At 43.9% G+C, this 16570-nt stretch overlaps 1 protein-coding gene across 1 annotated transcript in view; it reads left to right on the top strand.

The window, feature by feature from the left end:
- sptbn4b (spectrin, beta, non-erythrocytic 4b) overlaps positions 1–16570 on the top strand; it is a gene marked incomplete at its 3' end in the record, with an annotated part of 130562 nt that overhangs the window by 14174 nt on the left and 99818 nt on the right. The window contains exons 2-4 of the mRNA XM_080505456.1: positions 5327–5484; positions 8910–9061; positions 9950–10123. Of these exons, the coding sequence (XP_080361582.1) occupies positions 5340–5484; positions 8910–9061; positions 9950–10123 (471 nt within the window). The 5' untranslated portion in view covers positions 5327–5339. The remainder of the gene's footprint in view (positions 1–5326; positions 5485–8909; positions 9062–9949; positions 10124–16570) is intronic.

Here is a 16570-nt window from a genome sequence, read left to right as displayed (position 1 = left end):
GGGGGGGGGGGGGGGGGGGGGGGGGGTTCATGTGAAAAATGCAAGGGGATTTGGGGGCAGTGAACTCAAGAGGGGAGTTCATTTGCGACGTCGCAGGTCTCGCCGTCAGCTGCTGCCACTCGTGTGGACGTCACACACAAAGACAAACCAGATGGGATATTTTCATTGAACCTCCTAGGGCAGGGGTGTCAAACATGCGGCCCGGGGGACCAGAACCGGCCCGCCAGAGGATCTAATCCGGCCCGCCATGTGATTTTTGAAGTGTGAGGTATTAAAAATGAAAAGTGACAGAGGCTGATCTAAAAACACTGGTTTGGCAAAAATGACAGTCAAAACCGCCCTTGGTCAGAATTTGACTCCCGACATTAATGCAATCTGTGGAGGTCACATAACGCAGCGCGTTTCACAATAAAGGCGTCCAATTTATGTGAAGTGATACTTTAGACACGTAAACTCAAAACAATTTCCAGATGATGACAAATTGTTTTAATCCCGAATACGATATCCAGATACAGGTGACTGAGGAGTTTCTTTTTGCAAATATAATAATATCTGATTTCCTTTAATATGTATATTTCAGAATAGACTGGCAAATTCTTGCAGTTACAAAAGAATCAAAATAAGGAAAGACTTTAACATTTGTCCAGATCTGCAGTTTAATATGTTCTGTTTGACTTGTTGGGCCTCCAGAGGTCAGATCAGGTTGATGTGGCCCCTCAACTATAATGAGTTTGACACCCCTGTCCTCGGGGAAGAGAAGGGAGAAGTGAGTGTCCACTACCAGAGGGAGTGGTTGTTTCCCCTCATGATGTCATGAAGGGAAAATATCTGATTGACCTGCGTAAGCACACGTTTGCTAAAAAGTGGAGCAAGTGAGGGAGATGACAGATTTTCTTCACTTCTGGGGCCTCGTACAGGCTGTGGACACACATGTTACTGTCAGGAAGCCATTGAGAAGTCAGCTTTGTATAATATGGAAACTTTAATTTCCTTTTGCTTATTTATTGTCCAATATTAGGGGGGTGGAAAATATTGATGAGATGTATGTAAATCAACAATTTCTGAACCAACACGATGACAGTGATGAGTTGCAGCTCTTGGTACATCGTTGCTATTCTCCCAGTGTCTTGTGATCACGCTCGGCTTGCGTGTGCACCGTGTACCAGGTTTTCTTGGGTTCCACTGCAGTCGTCAGTCTGCTTCATCGCCACATAGAAAGCACTGTAATGCTTTGCTTTTATCCTCTCGGGGAGAATGGCTAAGTGCACATGTACCCCTCCTCTCTTGCTCTGTCTTGCAGGGCAAGCTGACATTTACTCTCTATAGTCGCAGTGTTTTCCAGCGTTTTAGGCGTAGTGACAACTGTGGGCATGGATTCTGGGATGGGATGGGATGGGATGGGATGGGATGGGATGGGATGGGATGGGGGTAAAGACAAAGTCATTCATAGTACAGAGGCAGAAGCAGAAACTGGCATTTAAACAGCAAACCGTGAGTTTCAGCTTCTCAAGTTTCATCTTCTATTTCATGTGAAAATCAAAACGTCAACCAGATGTTGTAAATGCATTAACCTTTTCAATGTGGATTTGTTAACGTGTGTGTGTGTGTGTGTGTGTGTGTGTGTGTGTGTGTGTGTGTGTGTGTGTGTGTGTGTGTGTGTGTGTGTGTGTGTGTGTGTGTGTGTGTGTGTGTGTGTGTGTGTGTGTGTGCGTGTGAGATTGGGGGAGGGGATCCAGTCCACATTCAGTGATGGGAGAACATTTTTCATTCAGCGATATCCTCTGAGACATTTGGGGGGGGCTTGGGGGTGTTGGGGTGAAGGGTTGCTGCATGGTCAATGGGTTTAATGCACCAGACGGTGGCCACAAAATATCTGGATGAAGGGATTACTGCTACGTGGGTTTTTGTGTGTGTGTATATGTATATGTATAAACTATATATATATATGTGTGTGTATGTGGATATTTACACTGGTGAGCATCATCAGCTGAATGTAATTACATTCAGCTGATGATGAACTTATATCTCTTGTTATAAGTTAACAAGAGATAAAAGACGATAGTGGACCAACCCTGAAACTAATAAACCATCAAAACACAAAAATGTGAGAGAAAAAAATAAAGAACGTATTTGAGTCAAATACACATACTGGAAGGACAGAAAATGAGTATATACAAGCGAGACATTTTACTTTAAATCATCAGTCCCCCCCCCTGCCTCCTCGTTGTCAGCAGCCCCGGCAGACGAGCACCAAATGCCATATTTTATGTCCTGTGGCCACATCTGCTCTTCACCCATCGCATGTTTTTCATCCATCACGTGTGAAAGACAAAGACGAGAGCGGGGAGGAACCCGGGAAACTAATAAGGCAATGTTGTTTCCCCCACCCGGATTTCAAATAATATATCATTCTCACTGTGCGTCTGTCAACCTTTATATCCACTGCCAGTTCTGGAGGGAAAATACAGCTCAAGGCGCTCTGCAAAGCTTCGTCATGTTTTTTGGCAAAAAGACGACTTTTTGTACTTTTCTCAAGTTTTTGATGTCAAACAGCACCTGACACTAATTGACCTTTGGCTCAGCACCGCCCCCAAAACTCCAACGAGCTATTAGCGACAGCTTGTCAGGTTTAGCCGCAGTAGCTTTGGGGGGGCAAATGGCTTCGCCAAAGGTCAAGTCACAAGAAAAGGGAGTGTCTGTTTGTGCCTGGCTTTCCAGGCAGAAGAGTCATTCTGAATACATCCATGGATCCCCCCCCCCCCCCCCCCCCAATCTTTTTTTTTGTCACTTTCTGTGATGGACTGATGACCTGTCCAGGAAATAACCTGCTCCGGCTCCACGGAGATGGATAAAGTGGGTGTATTGGATGAGTAGATGGATGAATACTACTTTGTGATTTCACTGAGAAATGTACATGTTATTTTTATCGTTCTTTCTGTATCTGTCAACGGAGAGATGAGAGAAGCAAGAAGAGTTTCTCTCTCTCTCTCTCTCTCTCTCTCTCTCTCTCTCTCTCTGTCACCAATGTCTGAGCCTTCAGAGAGATTTTATTTTAAGCTTTGCTATTGTAAAACACTTTGATGTCAGGGACAGGTGCTGCATCATTCATGACCAAGAAAGAACTTTTCTTACTGACATGTTTCGCTTTAATTTGAGCATTTTGTAAAAAAAAAAAAAAAAAAAAATTGCTCCTACTGTTTTGTTCTTGGTGTCTGTGGAGTTTCTTTTTCCGCCCCCAATCCAAAGACTTCCTATGTAAGAGCCACGGGGTGGTAAAATTCTTTCTGTGGTCTCTGGTTCGAATTCCAGACTTGGATGTGAAGCCTGCATGTTGTGTGTGTGTGTGTGTGTGTGTGTGTGTGTGTGTGTGTGTGTGTGTGTGTGTGTGTGTGTGTGTGTGTGTGTGTGTGTGTGTGTGTGTGTGTGTGTGTGTGTGTGTGTGTTGTGTGTTTGAGGCTTTTCGTCGTTCCCAAACTGACTGCCGTTGCAAATGACAATGTCTGTGACCCCCCACCCTGTCCAGGTGTAGCCCGCCCGCACCCGCAGTCACATGGGGGTCGACCCCAGTCCCCCAAGATGCTGAGCTGGTTTAAAGGTCCCATAGTGTACAGTTTTTCAACAATTTCATATTCACACACTTATATATCAGAGGTAAAAAAAACCCCAATGTTTTTAAAGTGTATTGACTCCAAATCCAACCTTGGTATTGGATTTCAGCCAGTCTAAAAGTCCCTCTAGTGCCCCCTGCTGAGAACAGGCTGGGCCCCATTGTCTGTACCGTATTTTCCTCCCTATAAGGCACCTAAATACCTCAAATTTTCTCAAAAGCTGCCAGTGCGCCTTGTAACCCGGTGCGCCTTATATATGGAGGAATTGCTCTACTCGAGACTGTTATTTGACAGCTGAACAACCAGAAGCTTTTATTTTGACAACTCTAACTTCGCAACCGGATGTTCAGAGCGGACGACACTCCACACAACACCTTCATCACTCATGGTTGCACACCAACATTCTAACAAACCAAAATAAACTAGATGAAATAATTCCTCCCTAAACTGGGGGACAAAAACACATAAACACAATCAACACAACACCAAGCCCAACAACAATCCACAATAACCTCCAACAACACAAAACATGAATTTGTCGCTGCAAGGCATGATGGGACATCATGCCTTGCAGCGACAAATTCATCCTGAGCTCCTCAGTGCAGCCGATAGAAACTCCCATAATTCATTGCAGCTGTTTGTGGTGTTTTAAATGCAATTATTGGGGGTTATATTTGGTTTGTGGTGTCGGCAATAATTGTGTTGTGTTGTGTTTTTGTTGCTTAGTTCATGTAGTTTAGTTTATTACCGGTAGTTGTAAGTTGTCAACCAGCAGTGAAGAAGGTTTTGTGTGTAGTGTCGTCCTGGCATAGGCTGCAGGTAGGACTATCAAAATAAAGTGTGTGCACCTCTCTAGGTGTTAGAATCAGTGGAAAATGTAACCTAATGGCTTTGACCTATAAAGGTTGCTGACCACTGGTCTATTCCATGCGCCTTATAATGCGGTGCGCTTATATATGAACAAAGTTGTAAATTATGTCAATCGATGAAGGTGTGCCTTATAATCCGGTGCGCCTTATAGGGCAGAAAATACGGTACCTTTGAATGCTCATGGGCTGTGTCGGTCCACGCCTTCTCCGTGTCTGTTGCATTTGTGAGGGGAGAAAAAAAATGGCATTGGAATTTTAGAGGGCAGAGGCCGCGTCTACCTGTGGGAGGGTCAAAGTGAGTGTCCACTACCAGAGGGAGGCGTTGTTCCCCCAGGTGATGTCACGAAGGGGAAATCTCTGAATCGTCTGAAGCACACATTCCCTAAAAATGGAACGAGTGAGATAGATGACAAGAGTTTCTTCACTTCTGGGGCCTCGTACGCAGGTTATGGGGACACATTTTACTGTTAGAAATCATTAGAAAGGGAATTTAGCATTAAATGCGACCTTTAATGCTTTCAGAGTCTGATTATTATAAAAAGTTAACAAGGTTGTGGTTGTCTTAATGCAGTGATGGACGAGTGGCCTGTGCAGAGGGAGTGACAAACCCACATTAGGTACCGTATAAGTATATAGATGGATGTTTCATGGAATTGGCGTTACGTTTTCTCCACAAGGTGCAAACAGAATTTTCGCCTGCGGGCATGAAGCAATGCTCCTGTCGTCACCCTCATGTTCCTCTCCTCTGCCTATGTGTGACTTGCTCACGTGCACGACGGTCCGCTTCGTCACACGCGGCAGAGACAAGCCGCCATTGGAAGTGTGACAGCGTGTGGCGTTGTGTTGCAGGGCGTCGGGCGCGATGGCTAATGCCTCCCCAGACCTGGACAACGCGGAAGCCCAGCGCCAGCTCAACAACAACAACCGGCCAATCAGCTCCGGGTTCTGGGAGACGGAGTGCACGAGCTCCAAGCTGTTCGAGTGCTCCCGCATCAAGGCCTTGGCAGGTGAGAGGTCACACAGATCAATGCACGTGTCACATCCAGGGCCGGTTATAAAGGAACGCCTCTGTCCTGCCATTCGCGTCACCGTGTTTGCACTGGAGCTCCTGGATGTATATCAGGATGTATTGAGCAGTTCATCTCCATAACGATAAGTGGACGATAACTACTCCACTGCACACACACACAAAAAAAAGTTTGTCCACGAGATGTAGCAGTCATATTGATAGTATGACTCCACCTGGACCTATTTATTGCCACTTTAAAGGACTGTAAAACCACATTGTTGGAAAATAAATGCAGAAAATACAAATGAAGTACTTTTAGTTCGGATTTATTGAAGAGCTGATGAGCACAGATGACATGAATTCGGGCGAATGTCGTATCGGCTTCAAAACAGTATTAAATACAGAGGAGACTCTCCTGCTCAAAAATTCTGTTCATGTTTGGGCTCAATGAGGCTTTAATTACAATGAGTTAGTAAGCAAATGGACATTACAATTCATCCGTTCACTGTTACTGTCTATTTATTCTATTTTATACCCATACTTTGTCACTGTTGTTACTCTTTATATGATTATATGGTGTTGTGGCGGTTGCTAGGAGCCAGGCCTCTCACCCAAAGGACTCTGGGTAAAGGGGCGGGGTTTGGGCTCTCCCGTGCTGGGGCTTTTGTGGGCTGTGCCAGTCCAGTTCTGTGTTCGCTACAATAAAGACGTGTTCTAAGATTCAGCTCTGCCTCATCCTTCGTCCTGCCACAACATGCCTTTTTGCACCGTGGGTCCCAGAGGACTGAAATTTCATCTGTGCTGTATGTCATGCATATTAGCACACTTGACAATAAAACTGACTTTGACTTTAGCCCCGTTTCCACCACACACGAGTGCCGGGACGGAGCGGTACGGAATAGAGACCCCGACCGAAATTTTGGGTCGCGTTTCCACTGCAGAGAGGAGCTTAAAAAGTGGGCGGGGCTTATGAGCTCCGCAGAAATGTGACATTACAACAGAAAAGAAAGTCGTCTTTTCTGTGAATCCTCTGTTGTTGTTTACATCCTCCATTTTGCACGGTTATTTTTTGCTGCGGGAAAAAAAAGGACCCTGTCCCTTCACATGCACGATGCTCATCTGTGTATCGTCTTCACAACAGCAGAAGCAGTATTTTATGAAACCAGTGTTGAGTCTGAGAGACCTGAAAATTGGCCTGTATATACAACAGGCCTTCATGATGAAAATGTTATCAAAATTCTCCCGCAGAAGTCATGGGCTGTGGCCACGGCGGTCTGCTGAAAATCTGATGGTTCGCCATGAAACAGGAAGTGATGAATAACTCTGCTCTACATGCTTGAACGGGCCTGAAACTTTACATGTATGATCACAGTCCTGCCCTCATTTCAGCCACTCATCTCCATCAAATACCCTGTCAGTCACAGTGCCAGGTGGGAGACAAGCTTCCATTCACTGACTAGCAGGGGTGTGAGGACCCGTCCAACCCTGCTTTCATTTTATTATTAGGGACCGAGCACGAAAGCCCAGGAGCCTATTAATTAATTAAGTAATTATTAATCACTAAGGCCAGGACCCTTGTATTGCATGTAATGTTTATTATTATATTATTACAGGCCGAGCACAAAAGGGCCAGCCTAAGGCCAGGGCCCTATTGTTTTTTTAATGTTTCTATTTCTTGTTTTTTCTCCTAACATGGCTACTCGCTCAAACTACAACAAAAACTACAAACACGCTTATCAAAACTGCCGAAAATAGTAAGCGAATGTTAAAATTAACCTCCAGAGTGCAAAAAATATTATTTCTCACACTACCAACAAAAATGACAACACCAAAAAACACTTAACGGCCCGTAGGAATGTCATAGAGAGATGGAACAAAAACTCAATTGTTCATCTCATCTGATACCCCAGACCTAATTTCAACAGGTCTGCAATTTGCCTTTCAAAGTAAGATGTGCAAACGCTATCTCCTTTGAGGGCGAATATCGTATCGGCTTCAAAATAATATTAAATAACAGAAGAGACTCTCTCAAAATCATGCGTCTGCGTCAAACTATGCCTCCTAGTGTTTAAAGTTTACGTCTGACTGCTTCAAAACCCACACAGACTGAAAGACGACACATTTTTCTCTCAAGAAATTATAATTTTATCAAAATATTTACCTGAAAACTGTGGAAGCTGAGGAGTTGTTTCCAAAATATGTGGATAAAATCCGTCCTCTCACCTACTCTGATGACATCATTAACTGCAGGTGGTCACAACACTGTTGCGTCATTCACACCCAGGATTACGCAATGCCATGAAAGTCCTTGTTTATGAGCTGACCTGCTATCATGTGCTACATAAACAAGCTACCATGCTAATGTGCGCTTTGTGGACTAGCTAACATGCTAACGTCCCCTTTGTGGTCTTGCGAACATGTGGTTAGTGGAAGAGCTAACATGCTAACAAGAGGTTTCTTGACTTGCTCACATGCAAACATGTCAAAGCCCCAAACTCCTTGTTTTTTCTAACGACAATATAAACCTTCAAAGTGGATACTAAGTGTTCAGCTGGGGGAGGGATGAGCTGGCTTCAAAAGCCCCCAATGTTTTCAAAACAAAAGCCCTTATTTCTTAAAAATGACACCACAACCCTAAAATAATTTATATTTTCTTCATGCTTTTGAATGCTAATGCTAGGCTAGTTAGCTTAGCAGATCAGCATGTGCGATAAGACCAGATTCCAGGTCAGGGACACCTGACGCGTGTCATTTTCAGGTCGATAACAGGTACTAGCTTGGTATGCTTGTTCGCATGCTAACAAAAATGTGTTCATTTGAGCAAATATTTGACTTCACTTTTGACCCCAGCTGAAAGTGGCAAAACACCCCCCCCCCCCCCCCCCCCCCCCCCCATCATCCACGTCCACAACAGTAGATCCTTATCTTTGGATACCAGAAAAATTAGGGTTAAGGTTAGGTGGTGGCCTATATACCACAAGCTTCATTAGAGTTTAGTTGGTTTTCAAAATAAAAGCCCCCCACATTTTTCAAAATTGTCCTTAAAAAAAAAATTCAAAATGTATTTATGATCAATATTTTTAGGGGCCAGAGTCCAGAGTGCGAGGTCCTGATCAAGGTTGCTTGCAGCTTTAATTATATTTATATTTTCTTTATTTAGATGCGTTAAACACAGTTCAGCTTTTAAATTAACACATTTTGAAAATAACACATGTTGAAAAATAACAGAATTTGAGGTTTTAGGTTGGTTGTTCTTTTGAGGTCATCTTGGTGATTTGATGCTGATTTACACCTTTTCTCTTGAATGCTCTTCAGGATATTGTATGATTTACAAACTTCAGAGAAAACTCATTTTCACGATGGGTCCAAATGTATTGTTCTTCACTGTAAAATGTTTTTTTCTTTCTTTTTTTTTGTCCTCAGATGAGCGAGATGCGGTACAGAAGAAGACTTTCACTAAGTGGGTGAACTCCCATCTGGCCAGAGTGTCCTGCCGCATATCCGATCTCTACAACGACCTGAGAGATGGATACATGCTCACCAGACTGCTGGAGGTCCTGAGTGGAGAGCTGCTGGTGGGCACACACACACACGCACACACGTACACATGCACGCACACACGTCTGTGAAATTCACACAATGTTGAAATGAATCATAATGGCCAGAATCTCACATATTGAATTATTTCTTGATTTTTAATTTTAATTTCTTGCTGTATTTATGCCAAAGACTGGCTACATGCTATTGATCTCCATTGCCCGGTCAGATATGAGTCACAATGAAAATGACCCTCGATGCGACTTACATAGAGCACTGTGCTATTTTGGACTTTCCGTCAAGCTGTCAGGACTGTGAACTCTGACCTCCAGTCACCCCCACAAACAGACGATAGACACATGGCCGGAGCTTCTGCAGCATTGCACATTTGCACATCACACAGACTGCACATTCTCAGTGCGGACGCACATCCTCACTTTCACACGACTGCATCTTGCACCGTGTGCATTCCACGGGAGGGTCGATCTTCTTGTTGTATACTACCTGTTGTTTGTGTATTTCCTTTTGCATTCTACATCTTTTACTTCCTACGGACATGTCCATAGAGCCTCGTGGACAGTCGCTGCATTTTACTGCCGTACTTGTATGTGCATGTGACAAATAAAACATCCAATCTAACCAATGTTTAGCTCAAGCATGGTTTTCATAGTCTATCTGGGATGTTTTCATGTTGAAAGCATCAATCAGGGCTGAGCTGACTGGACGGTAAAGCTGCTTTGCCAGAGCAAGGTGGCAATACACTTGTGTCATTGTGAAACAGTTTCATAATACAATATGGGATTGTCATCAATGTAAAGTCATGAGTGTGGCGGAAACAGGAAGAACTGCTGCGGTGAGTTGTCCTTGTACATGTGGTCCAGTGAATAACAGAGTCGTAACGTGTCCGTGTGTGTGTCGCCGCCCAGCCGAGGCCGACGCGGGGGCGTATGCGGATCCACTGCCTGGAGAACGTTGACAAAGCCCTGCAGTTCCTCAAGGAGCAGAGGGTCCACCTGGAAAACGTGGGCTCCCATGACATCGTGGACGGAAACCACCGCCTCACCCTCGGCCTCATCTGGACCATCATTCTGCGTTTCCAGGTAATCTTCGAAACGTGTGTGTGTGTGTGAAACATCTCGGTACTCTTAAAAACACAAGAAATTACTTCTTTTTTTATTTTTTTTATCTCAGCTCAACAGTGTCAGAACAGAGTGGAATATGTATTGATTCAGTAAGGAAGAGAACTAAAGAAAGTGTGTGTGTATATATATATATATATATAGTTTTCTGGGATGGGGGCAACATTTTAAAATAGATCCACCTGAAATGGCTCAATACAAACCAATCACATGATCTCAACAACAGATCAATCAAGGTTCAAGGTGTTTTATTTGTCATTTCAACAGTAAAAGCCAGGTTTCATAGTGTAATGAAATTCTTACTTTGCCGTCAACCCTGGTGCCGACATTCATAAATAAATAAGTATATACACAAGAAAATACAATAAAATAAAATAACAGAGCAGTGCAAAACAGTGCAAAATATTAGTCAGAATTCACAAGCTGTTCAGAATCGCACTTCTGTGCATGTATCCCGGGACAATAGTCCAATTTTACGGTCTGTAAATGTCCCGGGTGAGTCCTTTCCACACGTGCGTTGGCAAAATCCTTACAAAAAGCCTCTTTTATGATGCTGCATGGTTTCCGCGGACTTTCGGTGCGCACGTCGTTACCACCACATCGTCCTGGCAGTACAACGTGGTGCTCGTGGTAATTTCACGCCAGCATCTTGCTGCAGCCGGGCTGTTCAGTTCTGGGTCTTGTGTCCAATCTTCAACTGTGAGACTGACCGTGGACACGTTCAGAGCGGCCATTGCTTTTCCAGAAAACACTCCTGTGAGTGGCTTCTTTGTGACTCTTCTTCTTTGCTTGGTCGTCCTCCGGGCCGGCGTGGACCCCGCAGTGGTCTGGGAGCCTCGTGTTTGACACCACAAGTCCATGTGGCTCTTTGGCCCTTTTGTAGCGGCACCTTGAAGCGTTCGCAAGATTATACCGAAATTCGACCTTATTTTCTTTTTATTTACACACCAGCGTCATTTTGCAAAGTGACTTTCATCTCTTGGATGAAAAAAGGCTTAAAAATATGACATGTGGGAAAAAATTGCTAAAACCATATGAAATGGGGAAGAAAATGACAAAAACAAAACCAGCGAAACTTTCCTTCCTTCCTGACGCCATAAGACTCCATAACTCCTCCCTGTAAATAGTGTTTTCTGCATTTTCCATTCTATTCTGTTCTATTCTATTCTAAAATGTTAAGATTGTCTGGAAAATGCATTGAAAGATGGGCGAAACTGCTTGAATTAGGTACAAAAACAGCTGGAAATGTAATGAAATGTGTAATATCCTAAATTGTAATTGAAACATCATAAATGCAACATACGATTGTTTTGAAACCACTGCGGCTCCAGGTAAATTTGATTTGGTGTCAAACACACAGAAGGGTTTCTTGTTTGGTCATATGGGTCTACACCAGTGTTTTTCAACCACTGCGAGATACAGTCAGGTGTGCCGTGGGAAATTATCCAATTTCACATTTTTTCAAAAAAAACATTTACTCTCACAGCCGCTGTCAGCTGTGAGAGCAGTGTGCAGAGTAATCATGTATAAATACTGTGGCGAGCGCCGTGGAAGAATCGCTCTGAGTCGAAATTCTATTCTGCCAGCTGATCACCAGAGGCTTTTATTTTGACATGAAAACACGCAACCGGAACTTCATAACAGCATGACACTCCACACAACACATTTCTCACTCATGGTTGCACACCAACATCCAACAAACCAAACTAGACGAAATAATTAACTACAACTTGTAATATAAACAACCCAGCTCAGTTGGTTAGAGCGTTGTGCTAATAAGGTCAAGGTCGCAGGTTCGAGCCCCGTACGGGCCACATAGTTTTTTGCCCCCAATAGAGAAATTCAGTTCTTTTTTTAACGCTTTAACTTGCTTTCGTACCACGTTCTTGCGTAATGACGAAGGTGTAAAACCCAATTTTTACTCAAACTAGTCCAGAAGAAGTCAGGTTTTTCAGTTTCCATTTTCGGGTGGTGGTGGTGAAACCTGGACCTGATGGATGCAGAGCTGAGATCCTGGTTCACATTCTTCCTTTTCAAAAACTTCTCCATCACTGTCACTGACACAGTACTTTGATACAAGATGGTAGCAGGAGGTGGAGATTAACCACACTGACGTCTGTTAAGTTTCCATTTCACCGGCAAAGTTCTGTGCTGCCATCTAGTGGTGAAGAGTATTTATACATGATTACTCTGCAACACACTGCTCTCACAGCTGAGAGCAAGTGAGTGAGAGCAAATGATTTTTTAGAAAAAAATGTGAAACTGGATCATTTCCCACGGCACACCTGACTACATCTCGCGGAAACACCAGTGTGCCGCGGCACAGTGGTTGAAAAACACTGGTCTAGATAACGTGGGTCTGGGGGACTGGATGGATTTCTCGTTGTCGGATTCGCATCGGTGCCATCGTCAGTTTTCTGCAATCCGACGTTTTTGTGTGAGACGCAGAAGCGTCACAGAAAGACGCCTGCTGGCGCCGGTCGCCACGGTCCTGTCTGGAGCACGGAGCTGCTGAAGTCAGCAGCAGCAGCAGCAGCAGCACGTTAGGCTGAGCGCTTCAGTCCACTCACAGCTGCCACGTCATCACCGTGCGACGGCGACTGTTTTCGGTGGATGACGCTTGAAAGTCACTCTGTGGCCGAAAGGGAGCAGCCGCCTTCCAGTCTGCTCTTCAACAAGGACACACACACACACACACACACACACACACACACACACACACACACACACACACACACACACACACACACACACACACACAGTTTTCCAGACCCCTTTTTGCAGCAGCGATACAGGATCACTTCCTCCGCTTGTAAGTACTCCACAAGCCCACAGCTTTTCTTTATTACGCTCCAGTGCAGCAGCATGGCCTCGGCACAGGATGCTTACGTAAGCGCTTCCTCAGACCCTCCTGGAACCGCCACAGCACCGTCGCCTTCCCCACGTCTCCTGGGAGAAGAGCGGTGTCACGTGAGGCCCGGCTGCCGACCACCAAGCACTTCAGCAACACTGCCGAGAGGATGACCTCGCTGCCTGTGGGATTCTCTGCTGCCCTTCTCTTTGCCAGAGGGACAAACAGGAGAGATTCTCTCTCTGGGCGAATTAATGGCTTCAGTTTATTATGGCGGATATTCCAATATAAATTTTTTTTATTTTTATTTTTCCAACTTTATTGTCATTACAAATGCAACGAAATGCAGTTTAGCATCTAACCAGAAGTGCAATATCACAAGGAGACGGTTCTATTATACACAGATAAATATATATGTATAGCAATGTACATTCCTATATATATATATATATATATATATATATATATATATATATATATACACACACACACATATATAAATAATAAATAAATAGGGAACAGTGTGAGGTTGCTATTACTAGAATTGACATGAATTACATTATATCACATTTAACTAACTAAGTGCTATTAACGCGCTTTAATAACGTGCAATATGCCTGTAGTCGTTTAAAATCCCATTTCTGTTGCTAAATTGTGTTTGTGGATTTATCTTGATGGTGGATACGTCTTGTCAAAATAGGTTTGAGGTCTGTGTAAAGCAACATTTCTAAGCTTCTAAAAACATGACTATTGAAAAGTGACAGTGATCTATGTCTGACTTCAGGAATACAGTGGTTTCTCAATGTAGTGGAGTCAGAAAAAAAAAAAAAAAAAGTGGTTCTTGAAGCTCTGTGAAGCTTCACTTAGCTTCACTACTTTAGGCTGAAATAATCACGAATGACAAACTGTTTGGCTGAGCTGCTCCACATTTCCATACTCCATATATGTATATTGGCATAAAAACGTATTTGCTCATGGTCTATATTTGTGGTTTTTAACTGGCTTCTGCACAGAGCTTCAACCCTAATTGATAAATCGCCACTCAAATTGTGGAAGATTACTATCTATTACTAACTATATAATTTAATTTGTGGGGCACAAGTTGTCCAGCAGGTACAGAAAAAAGCACATCGAAAAATGCAGAAAAAGAAGACGAGCTCACCAAGAGCACAAATGTCACTTTTAAGTCATCTGAGATAAAGAAACATAATTGTATACATGTAAATAGATAGATTAGATCAGATAAGGTTGCATTAATGAAGCGTTCGGTGAAATTTAGATTTATTTACTCGCAATTTTGTTGTTCTTTTTCTATTTGCTTTTTTTTATTTTCTTTCTTTTCTTCCTTTTTTCTTTCGATTTATTTTCCTTTTTTAATTTATTTTTCTTTCCGTTTTCCCTTTTCTTTTCCTTTATATCTTTCTTTTTCTTCCCCCCCTTTTTTCTATTCCTCTTTTCCTCACTCTTCCTCCTTTTCCTATTTTTGTTTTCCTCAAAGCTATGGCTAACATGGCTGTTTGATTTTATTCCGCTGTTTTTATCCTTTAAAAAAACTGGTGTGAAATGCCAATTAAATCAAAACAAATGTTTGTGTTTCCACAACGTCTTCTGAAAGCTTCATGCAGCCACTACAGTTGGGCTGAAGAGCCACATGTGGCCGCAAGATGCGGCCCCTTGATATAAATAGCGAAGCAAACAAAGGAGATGCTGTTTCCCCTCTGCTACGTGACTCATTTGTTGTGACAGACGGAGCAGGAAAGGACTTCTGGTTTATGGCCATGGGAATAACATGTTGCTTTTCTCTTATTATCAATATTTTTTTTTTTTTATCAAACAACAGTGTTCTGGCCATGGGAGGCGGATCAAGGGAGACACGATAATAGATAATACAGTGATATCACATGTCACACGACACACAACGAGGTGACATTTAGAAGGCAGACGACGACGAGCAGCTGCACCGATCTCGCACTGTCGATTTGATGGGATTTTGTTCAACGCAGAGGTCAGATTGAAGAAGCAAAGCTCTCAGGTCATTTCAGATGATTCCACTTATCAGAGAGAGAGAGAGAGCTTTATTCCTCCCCCGGGGGGGAAACACAAACTGACAACAGCTCAAGGTAAAAGGTGCAGAACTTATAAAACTATGGAATTAAAATATGTAAACATATGTAAGAGCACAAAAAATAGAATATGTAAAAATAAAATATAAAACAATCCAGTAAAAGAAAAATCCTCTAAAAATAGAGTACGTTGCCAGGATTGGTATACACACAGTGTAGATAGGTAAAGTGCAGGTGTCACGGTGCACGTAGGACATTTACAGTGTGTTGTTAAATATATAAAAACAGCTGTTGGGATGAATGGCTTCCGGTAGCGTTCTGTTTTACGCTGCGGGTGTCGGAGCCTGCCGCTGAAGGAGCTGCTGAGCTCCTCCACTGTCGGGTGCAGTGGCTGTAGAAAACTGAAATATAAAATGTAGTTAAAGTGTAGTTTGTTGTAAAAGTGGGGGGATGTAAAAGGCCAGTTCATGAAAGAATGCAGGCAGTAAATAACATCCAGTGTTCCAACATCATCCGCAGCAAGGGAACACGTGTCCGGGCGTCTGGGTGGACTGGAGACACTGTGGCGGGGATCTCAGGGGACAAACGACAATGCAGACCAATGTGATCCATTGTTCACCGTCGGTGCAACCAAACTTGTTTGGTTAGCCGAGTGACGCTACGTGTTTGATGTCAGTGTGATGGAGAAGGTGTCCAGTGGCTTTTGTCCTAAAGACTTCGAGTTTCCTCATCACTGCCTCGTTCACCCGATTCCTCCTCCTCCTCCCGCTCCTCCTCCTCCCGCTCCTCCTCCCCCTCCTCCTGCTCCCCCTCCACCTCCTCCCGCTCCTCCTCCTCCCCCTCCTCCCCCTCCCCCTCCCCCTCCTCCCCCTCCCCCTCCTCCTGCTCCTCCTCCTCCTCCTCCTTCTCCTGCTCCTCCTCCCCCCTCCTCCTCCTCCTTCCCCTCCTCCTGCTCCTCCTTCCCCTCCTCCTCCCCCTCCCCCTCCTCCTCCTCCTCCTCCTCCTTCTCCTGCTCCTTCTCCTCCTCCTCCTCCTCCCCCTCCTCTGTGGTGAAACTGTGAGCTTGCTTTGCACAGTCAGCACAGCAGATAGAGCCACACCACTGCAGAGAGAGAGAGAGAGAGAGAGAGAGAGAGAGAGACTTACACAGTGAGCTCACTTACTGTTTGCACTGTGATGATTATTACATTCAGTGTGAGCTTATCTTAGAGCACTTTTTTTTAAAATGTTTATCATAACAATAACTTTTGTCTATAATTTTCCATCTGCTAAATGACTGCTTGTCCGTCTGTCTGATTGCTCGTCTCCTCTGTCTCGCCTAAAGCACTTTGTCCAACACGTATTCTGAAAGGTGCTCTATAAATGGAGTTATCATTATTATCAAAGTTATTATTTCACATCCACAAATGACAGAAATCCCAGCCCATTATTTCTCTTCATCTTCTCGCACTGAGGGGAACATCTGACGTCCGTCTTCCACACAGAGGCGCCGGC

The sequence above is a fragment of the Blennius ocellaris genome (assembly GCF_963422515.1).
Source record: "Blennius ocellaris genome assembly, chromosome: 2".
Classification (NCBI taxonomy): domain Eukaryota; kingdom Metazoa; phylum Chordata; class Actinopteri; order Blenniiformes; family Blenniidae; genus Blennius; species Blennius ocellaris.
This window is presented reverse-complemented; position numbering and strand designations above follow the sequence as displayed.